The sequence below is a fragment of the Stegodyphus dumicola genome, chromosome 1, assembly GCF_044657685.1.
Source record: "Stegodyphus dumicola isolate Sdum_Otavi_A_Nest chromosome 1, ASM4465768v1".
Classification (NCBI taxonomy): domain Eukaryota; kingdom Metazoa; phylum Arthropoda; class Arachnida; order Araneae; family Eresidae; genus Stegodyphus; species Stegodyphus dumicola.
This window is the reverse complement of record NC_140768.1, coordinates 16,069,435-16,079,399: the sequence shown is the minus strand read 5'-3', so window position 1 is coordinate 16,079,399 and position 9,965 is coordinate 16,069,435. Positions and strand designations below refer to the sequence as shown.

The 9,965-nt window shown below is 34.4% G+C and overlaps 1 protein-coding gene across 2 annotated transcripts in view; it reads right to left on the bottom strand.

Moving 5' to 3' along the window:
* Window positions 1–3,776: 3,776 nt before the first annotated feature.
* Window positions 3,777–9,965, bottom strand: part of LOC118203276 (5-hydroxytryptamine receptor-like) — a 325,669-nt gene continuing 319,480 nt past the window's right edge. For both annotated transcript variants that reach the window (XM_085813042.1, XM_085813043.1), the window contains exon 4: window positions 3,777–4,125. In XM_085813042.1, coding sequence (XP_085669168.1) covers window positions 3,832–4,125 — 294 coding nt within the window. In that variant the 3' untranslated portion in view covers window positions 3,777–3,831. The remainder of the gene's footprint in view (window positions 4,126–9,965) is intronic.

Below are 9,965 nucleotides of genomic sequence, written 5' to 3'. Positions count from 1 at the left end.
TCATTTTGCGTTTCTGCAGCTGAGGATGGTGGTTCAGTAAAACCATCAAAACTAGTCCTGTGAAAATTTGAAAATATAACGCTGATTTTTGTTGTTTGACTTCTGAATTAGTATTTTAGAAGCTGTTAGGAAAGTGGTTCAGAAATTAATGGAAGTCAATCTTAAGTTAAATTCTGCCAAATGTAAACTGATAGAAATATAATGCTGCCCAAATGTTAATTTTACTGCTTTCTATGGGTAATTTTTAACAGGGAAGGACATTAACTTTCCCTCAGGAGGTGGGAATTCGTTTTTCCAGCGCGGTCTTCGTGAAATCAAATATTTTCACTAAATGTTTGTTCCTTGGGATTGACACTAATAGTTTAGCTAAAACATTCACATTGAAGGAATTACTGCAATTTTAAATCAGATACACACACCTAGCTCACTTTGTATACAAATCGCTGTAAATATAGCACAAACAGCTAGCTCGTTAAGTAAGCATTGAATTATACGCTTTCAAACACTGGGATTTATATTTTGTAGACAACGTGCTAAAATCACAAATCTGGAATTTTTTTGTTTCGGCGGAAAAAAAATATTGGGCTCGTATATGATTTGAGAAAAATCAAACTGTAACCACTAAATAAGTAATTTTGATATAAGCTTCTCAAATATACGTCTATTAGTTTTAGTGTGATACAAAATAACGAACAATAGAATCACAAATATAAACAGCAGAAGGGGTAGATACGAAATTTTAGCGTGATGTCAATAACTTCTAAACCAGTAGTACAAACAACGCTATTATGTAGATTAAGATCTTCAATAAAAATGGCTATTTTTACATGTATTACATTCTGCACACAGTTTTCTTCATTAAGTTCCACGTTTTAAAAATTAAAAACGGGATCGCCACAGCATTATAATCATGTAGCGTTATTCGTAAATCACCAAGATCTACTTTTTGTGGAAAACAGCATTTTCTCACATTTGAAAAGTCTCTAAAAACTTAAATTTCAGGCAGATAGCCTTAGGCTGCTTTGCCGTATTCAAATAATCGAATGTAATCTAGTTTAACTTAAAAAATTTAGGAATAGTTCAAGGCCACGTATTTTCATGTAGCTTTCGAAAAGCGTTACTTTGCTGTGCTCGTTTTGGAGTAATTAATTTTATAATCCTAACAGATATTTTGAAACTCAGGATTAATTGGTCTTCCACGGACCATTTTGATATTCTCGAAACTTCAGAAATTCAAGAATTTTATTGCTAAAATTCATAACCCGTTCAATTTATTGCTAAGTAAAAATACATGGGTTTGTTTCAGGCATTATGCAGTATACTCAGATTTTTAAGTTTGCTGTACTGTACTTACTGTCTCATCAAATTCCTTTGCTAATATTAGTTGCTTGTTCTATATTCAGTTTCTTGGTCTGTTCACCACTGGTATATCTGCGTGCTTTTATTTAGATACAGTTCGATACGATATGAAAATCATAGTTGAAGAACTTCAGCGTAAAGTAGACATTTCAAATGAAATTACTTTTTAAGTCATAACGTTTGGTTCTACTTTCCTATTAAGGAATCTTTTGAGAAAGGAGCAAAAGCTTGATGCCAGATAGTTTTTTTACTTCCTTTGCTAAGCGGTTATTTTGCTGTTAATATGAGCATAAAAGTGATATAAAATTTAGGAAGAAATGTATTTACTCTCATAATCTGTGAATTTTATAAACACATGATATTTATATCTCACAAGTATTTCATTTACAAATCAGTTTTATCAGTTTTTATTTTCTAAGAAACGCATGTTGTACTGTTTCTAAATTATTTAGATTTTAAAATATTAAAATGTGTTAATTAAATTGTTTTCTTAACTTAAATACCTTAAAGTTGCAAATATTAATATGAAAGTTTCTTTATGAGTTCCAAGTGCCCACTTTAGTCACCAAAATGCAAAAAAAAAAATCTTCGAAACAACTTCTCTTTAAAACTGGCCACAATAGTTACAGTCTTTATGTGACTGACACCAACTTTAAAAAATGCTACTATTGGAAAGGGGACCTTTTTTTTTTGTTTGTGTTTGATTTTTGCAAGATATTTACAAAATGCGTGACTCATTGCTAGTCGAACAATTGGTCATAGATGCATGATTCTAATTTCAGAAATAAGCCAAAAGAAGCCTTCTTACTTTGTCAGATAATTTTTAATTTTTGCAATGTGATGACCTTACTGGAAATATGCAAAATTTAAATGCTTATGCGAGCCGTTTTATGAAAAAAGTTCGAATTACTAGTTATACCATATTCTACTATATACGTAAAAGAGGAGAGTCTGTAATATGAAACGCTCACTCGAAGAGAATAAGCCACTGATCTTTAACAGAGTCCGCATAGAGATTAAGGGGTGTTGGAACCCAACTCAAAAAATGGTGAGTTTGTATTTTTGTATTTTCAAGTTCTCTATACTTTTATCTTTCTAAAAATACCATTCTTTAATCTCTATGAATATTAGAACTGAAAACAAATCTAGTTTTAACTTGTCATCGAATGCTTTGATGAATGAGGATTTTTACATAAAACGCGTTTTTCTCCAAACGTGATTTTTTTTACACTCGATGTGCCTTTTCTTTGGAACTACTGCTCATAGGTATCTAAAATTTTTACTGCTTATTTATTAGGTTTCCTAATATTTATTAAAATGAGCTTTTTGTGATAAACTAAGGAAAAAATTTAAAATTTTTTTTCTTAGTTAAAAATTTTGTAAAATTTTTTTGTGTGTGAGAAAAGTGCTAAATTTTACTATGCCTAACAAAATATTCTGTAAATTACTCTAAAATTCAAAATGTTTCAAAAGCTCATTTCAGTATAATCAGATAGGTATACTTACATTACACAAAAAATTTCAAGCGTGTATCTACAGCAGATTTTGAGAAATGGTACATCGAAAATGGCCAATTTAACATTGTCAGTATAGGGTGCTCGTTAAATTACATTACTTAAAATAATTAAATATTAGCGTTTTTACCAATGGACACATTATAAAAACAATGTCGCTGTTTTCATAATTTTTTTGTACTTAAAAAGCTTTTCTTTAGAATATGAATTCTGATATTTATATGCGTAGCTGTCTTCTGCATTGTTTGTGTTCGATGCCAACCTAGTTTTATTTATCATGTTTTCAGATACGTTTAGTCGTATGAAGACATTTCCGTGCAAATTTCGCTAAAGAAAACATTATCCCCCCCCATTGAAAAGACTTTTCCTGCCAGTGGCCATATGAAGTTTTACGCTTCATATATTGAAAAATGTTCACTGATTTAGTAGCTAATGGAAGCTGACTGTTTATCCTAAACCTGAAGTGTGGGTTCGATTTTCGAGTGAGATTCGATTCCCGAGTATGTGGTTTGAAACGAATCTAAAGCGAGGGTTCGATTCGATTCCCTTATGTTCTGTCATATTCATTTCAGCGTTTTCAGAAACGTAATATCAGTCATGAGTGTTGTCTGTGATTAGACGCTTTAATGTTCGGTGAGTTCGTCCATTTCTGAAAAACAGCTAGCATATATGTGTCTGACAGTGTGCAAGAAGTCGTCCTAAGGTCAGAATTGTCACAAGAAGTATAATCCATCCTATTTGATATATTCCTTAATATAAAAAACATTGTTTTAAAAACAAACATTGGTTTATGACAGTCATTCAAATGATATTTACTCCTGCTTTCCCTCTGATGTAGCCTAGGCATTTTTTACTTAATGAAACGCACGTGTTGTAAGCTAATTAAATAACTAGTCTGCAATATGAGATGACCAAATGCTTTAATACGAATACTGAAATACTGACAAATGTAATCATGTTACTCCTTAGTCTGGTATCTGCTACATAGCACTTTCGTAAAGGCTTTCCTGAAGTCTGGACTGAACAGAGTATATATCAGAGGATTGAGGGCAGAATTGGCATACCCCAGCCAAAGAAACAAAGAGAACAGACGAGGACCTGGGTCGCAAGATGGGCAAAGTGCCATCAGTAGAGCTGTTGCGAAGAATGGTGACCAGCAAATGACGAAGACGCCAGTGATGATGGCGAGCGTTTGAGCGGCTTTCCTCTCTCTCTTTGACTCATCCCTCTTTTTCTTTTGTTTTGCTGGCAGCTGAAATTAATAAAAAGATAAAATTATTATACTTTCTTCGTATAGTTAATGTTGCAATAAAGAAGTAAAATATATCATTGCAATATAAAAGTAAAATATTAAATAAACACTATGGATCTTTCTTTGCTTTGTATTTTATTTACTTACGAGTATTTAATGAAAACTTTGAATTTTTCCTAGCATTACTAATACTGTAAAATGTCATCTTACGTATTATCGCAACCCTCTTGGTGGAAATCGCAACATTTTCAGACGTCGCCAAACTCTGGCAACCATGCGCATAACAGTTCTTTAGGTTATCATATCCACTCTAAGTTTGCAGTTCGAAAATTCACAGCCCACCAGCGGCCGAGCGAGAATGTCGCTGAACACTGGTAGTTCGGTCCGAAGTTCAAATTCCGCGAACGGCCTGGGTGCTTGGGCATTTTCGGCATATGTAACATGTATACAAGCCAGTTTCCCATAGAAAGTCCTCCACGAAGGCATCCCTTCCCTTGTGCCGATAACCCTGAAGGCTGTGCTATAATCACACAAACCCAAACCGAAAATTCCCCGAATCACCTTTTTCTTCTGTAAAAAACTGCCAAATTACGTCACCATTTTGCACATTCGACGATGGTTCGACGAAAATCATAAACTCATCCATTTCATACGTTTACTTAAATTTAAAACTTACGTGTTTCTGAAACTTAAACAGAATGGTTGGTACTTATGTATTCTCCCGTTGACCGTGAAAGTTGTCTACCATTTAATTATTTGGCTAAGATCCCGCCAAAACTTCGTCAATCATTCTTGCAAAATACTAAGCCGCTTTTATATCTGCAACTCTCACAATGAAACAATAATCTCTCCATAATCTCCCAAATAGCGACTACTGCGAAAGTATTCGATCCGCTTCGTTTTCGAGCTTTTCGTCGATTTTTGGGCCCACCAGGGGCCGAGTGGTAAAGACGCTGAACACTGGTAGTTCGGTCCGAGGTTCGAATCCTGCCAACGGGCTGACTGCATGGGCGTTTTCATGGTTTTCCCCATGTGTAACGTGTATACGAGCCAGTTTTCATTAGAAAGTCCTCCACGAAGGCATTCCTCCCTTTAGGCAGATAGCCCTCGAGTGCTTTGCCATAATTGAATAATACAAATCGTCGATTTCTACTATTTTTTAGGCCCTCCAGTTTTATTGAGAACTCTTGGTGGAAATCGCCAAATTTTCAGAAGTCGTAGAGCCTACTTCCCGAGTGAATCCCAAGTTCCCAAGTGAATTATTCGCCACGAATAATTCACTTGGGAACTTGAGGCTTTTCAGTTTCTGCCACGAATAATTAGGCTATTGTTGCCCTGTCCAGCTTTATGTTTTCCCGTGCAACTTATGTTAATTTTCTGGATCAGCTGCAGACAAACGAGTACAGTCACGAATGTGATTCTACAGCCCTCAAACACATTCCTCTCAAATTGAGGGAGAAAGTACAACCATAACAGTTAATTTATGTACTTTTTCATAAAAATTAAAGGTGGTTGTTTACTTTCACACCACTCATAATTAATTTACATCTATTCATTGCCCTGCGTTGGCAACACGCTTTCGAGTTGTCGTCCTTAGAAGATAGTCGCTAGAATGTGGCTGACCTGCAACTGTTGTAATACGTATTTTTAATTGACTATGTTATCAGTTTATTATTAGATGCTTACGTATGGATATTTAATTATTATACGTTTACAAGTTGATTTGCAAAATTGGGAATACTTGAATTCATGAAAGAAATATCAAATCGAATCGGTCGTTCATATTTCGGCGCCATTTGTTTAATGGCTAGTAAACAGTGGCTGATCGAGAGTCGGATTTACATCAAACGAGGGCGCAGATATTACGAGTGTGCTGTGACGCTACTCTTATCCATAATAATCCATCCATCGCTTTGCTTGGTGACGGTTTCACGTTCGGCGGAATAATATGTAAGTACCTAAATCCTTCGTAAAACGTAGTTATACAAATAAAATAAGGTACAACTCTGGTAAACGCCCTAATTTCACCAAATGTGACGATATGTGTTTTGCGCTGGTTTTTGGCGCGATTGCGTGTTGTGTGGCAACCATGTCGACGTTGAAAAGTCTTTTGGTGGAGTAGTTTCTTAATTGCTAGTTGGTTCGTGTCGCGTGTTTTTGAAATGGCCTGTGTTGCGATGAAAGACAGACGTGGTGGGAAGGTTTCAGCTGCGTATTTTAGATTATGTGCAGAGTAAATTTGGTATGAAAAGGTACGATGTTGGAGTTGTTAACGAGTCTTTTGTTCACGGATGTATTTATGGAGATCGTAGTGTATTTTTAGAATTTCTGTGGGAGTCGGGACTTTTAAAACGGAGTTTGACGTGTCCGAAATGCGGAGCTGATATGGGAACTCGGACGAAAAATGGTGTTTCTGATAGACTTGTGTGGGTTTGCAGTAAAATTGTTGCTAATAAAGTATGTGGGTGTCAGCGGAGTTTAAGGTTTGGATTTTGGTTTTCGTGTAGCAAGTTAACGTTGGAGGAAGTTTTTATTGTTACTTTCGAAATTTTGAATCGTAGGAAGGCATGTGATATAGAAAAATCGTGGAAGTTTTCTTCACAGACGTTGTGTGATCTGAGAAGATAGGGGGGAAAGATATTTCTGCTTTTAAAAGAAGCTTTCATTATGGTAAGTGCATTTTATTTTATTTTATTGTTTTTATTTTGTAGAATGTTATATTCATTGTTTTTGGTATGATTTTCCCTTTTTATTGTTGTTTTTTGAATTGTCTGAAATTTATTTTAATTTATATTCTTGATTTTTTTTTAGTGTAGATTGTGCAATTCGTAGATGTTTTTTAAAGTTGAAACAGAACTCTGTGTACATGGTATTCTCTGAAATTTATTGTTGTTATGTTAATTTATTAAAGCGAGGTGTGCGTAATTCGTAGATTCGTTCGTTGCCTACAGTGTGCCATTCGTAGATTCGTTCGTTGTCTACAGTGTGCCATTCGTAGATGTTTGTTTAAGTTAAAACATGTCGCTGTGTACATGGATTCTTGTCAAATATTTTTATCATGTGCAAGCAGCTTATGTGTAAATCAAGCAGCTTATGTGTAACCAATATAAATCATGTGCAAGCAGCTTATGTGTAAGCAGTAATTAATGAGTATCTATTTAACATAATGTGCAAGCAGTATTACATATGCAAGCAGTAACTTATGTGTAAGGTGTAATTTATGAGTATTTATGTATCATACTAGTCTGTAAGCAGTAACTTATGTGTAAGCAGGAACTTATGTATCATCAGTAGGCAGCAATTCATGAGTACGTAGTAATTTATGTACAATGCAACAGAATATGTATGTAATGCAATGGTATAACGCAACTATGCACAATGCAGCTATGTAATATAATCCCTGACTGAAACAGCATGCTGTTTCATACTCCGCACTGAATAACCAAATACGTGTAAACTGTGATCCGAATGTTGCCATATGTACAATGCTATATGTAATAATTTATCATATTAATGTGTAACCAGAATTTTAAGTGCAAGCAGTAACTTATATAAGTAATAATTTATGTGTCATCAGCAGGCAGTAACTTATGTGTAAAGTAGCAGTTACGTATAGTGCAACAGTATATGTGTGTAACGCAACGGTGCATTTCAACTATGTAGTATATTCTTTAACTGGAACAGCATTTTGTTTCATACTCCGCACTGAATAACCCAATATGAGTGAACTACGATCTGAATGTTGCCATATGTACAATGTATTATGCAATTGTGTATCATATTAATGTGTAAGCAGTATTTTTCAGTATTTGTATCATAATAATGTGTAATTATGTATCAAATTAACGTGTAATGTAGCATGTATAATTAATGCACCATATTAATGTAGTCATATTAATGTAAGCAGTATTTCATGTGTAAGCAGTATTTCATGTGTAAGCAGTATTTCATGTGTAAGCAGTAATTTATGTGTAAGCAGTAATTCAGGTACAAGCACAAGCAGTAACTTATGTGTATGCGATAATTTACGAAAAAGCAGAATTTATATGTTATCAGTAGGCAGTAATTTATGAGTAAGTAGTAATTTATGATGAAGTATCGATAAACTCCCGGTGCGCCCTTATGGGGCCACAGGGAGTTGTTGCGTCTGGATAGGGGAGGGTGTGGGACATATGCCTGTTTACCTCTGTTAGACGCCAGGCGTCCCCGTCCTCCGTCACCTGTCGCCTGTCAAATATTTTTGGTTAGAAACTTTACGTTTTTGCTATCTAAATTTTTTGTTTTTGTTTCGGATTTTTAGCTTAAATCGTGTGTTCGAAACGTAGTTTTTGCATGTGCGAAAACTGCGTTTTTGGAGACATTTTAGGCTTAAGGTTCGAAATATAGACAAAAAATTTAGATAGTAATATGGCAGCGTAAAGTTTCTCGCCAAAAATATTTGGCGAGAAATTTGGCGACTTGAGGGCGCATATCAGAGTAATTCCTAAAATAATATTTAGAATATCTTTTTTGCATTTTAAAACATTCAACTTTAATCTGGTATAGATATGCGTACGCATTGTTGTTTCATGTTTGGTGAAAGTATAAACAGTCACGGAACTGGAGTTTATTGTAATAGATAGCACTGGTCTATATTCTTTTATGAAATTTTGAGCAAACAGTAGGTTTCCGAAGGATAACCGGTTGATCTTTACATAATGGTAAATTGGCGTTTTTTTGGCGAAAATTTGGCGACCAGCTCTCCTACAGCAACCCTCTATTTTTTTTTCTCGCCGCCATTTTGTCTTCACGAAGTATAGACATGTTTCTTCTCTTTTTATCTACTGAACACTTCTTCCAACAATCTACTAGCCGAATTACACTTATGCTAGAAATTTTATCTAACAAAACTGCTTAATCATGACAAATATTCACTGCAAAATTGGGAAAAAGTGCACAATACCATACTCCTTACGCGTTTTTCAAAATAACACATACACATAAACCATGTACACGCCGACTTATCTTTACTTAAAAAAACATCCCAGAATTGCACAAAAATGGCATTGCGCACACTTTTCACTATATCCATGTACACTGCTTTTTTCTCATAAATTAGAAAAATTTCACGAAAATACATGACAATTTTCTCAATCTTTAAACCCGGTAAAAAGAACATATATGAAATTACCTGATCGCGAAAAAGTAATGAACATTTCCACATATAAAATAAATAAAATATCCAAAAACTTTTACCTCTAAATCATCTATTACATTATACACGTCACCGACGAATTCATACCGCAAGCATTACAAATACTTAGTGTCAAATATTTAAATTATTTCCATGCACGTTTACTTAAACGTATACCAAATTCCTACAAACATAAAATTCACAAAATGACTATCATTTAATTAAAATATAATTAAATTCAAAAACACTACTTAAAATATAAATGAGCACATACATTAAATTAATATATACATAAATACCCATTTCGAATTCACTTTAGTTACGGCCACGGGATCCAAAAATTCACGAACACTGTTTCACACAACACAGAATAAAGCCAAATACAAAATTTCCAGATTTTTTCCCGATTTCCCCCCTTTTCCGATTAAAGAACCGTAATTCGTCCATTAATATCACATGACATATCCCATGATCTCTCATTTCCCTCACACAAAATAATGCGTAATCGGAACTGAGTACTGCTCACATTATTACCAAAGTCCCAGGTAGTAACCTTTATCGCCTCCAAAATGTCGCCAAACTACCAGTTACCATATTGTAAAGATCAACCAAGAAATTCGTCTATGGCTGAGTTTCTTTTAAAAAGCGAAATTTGTAATCGACTTAT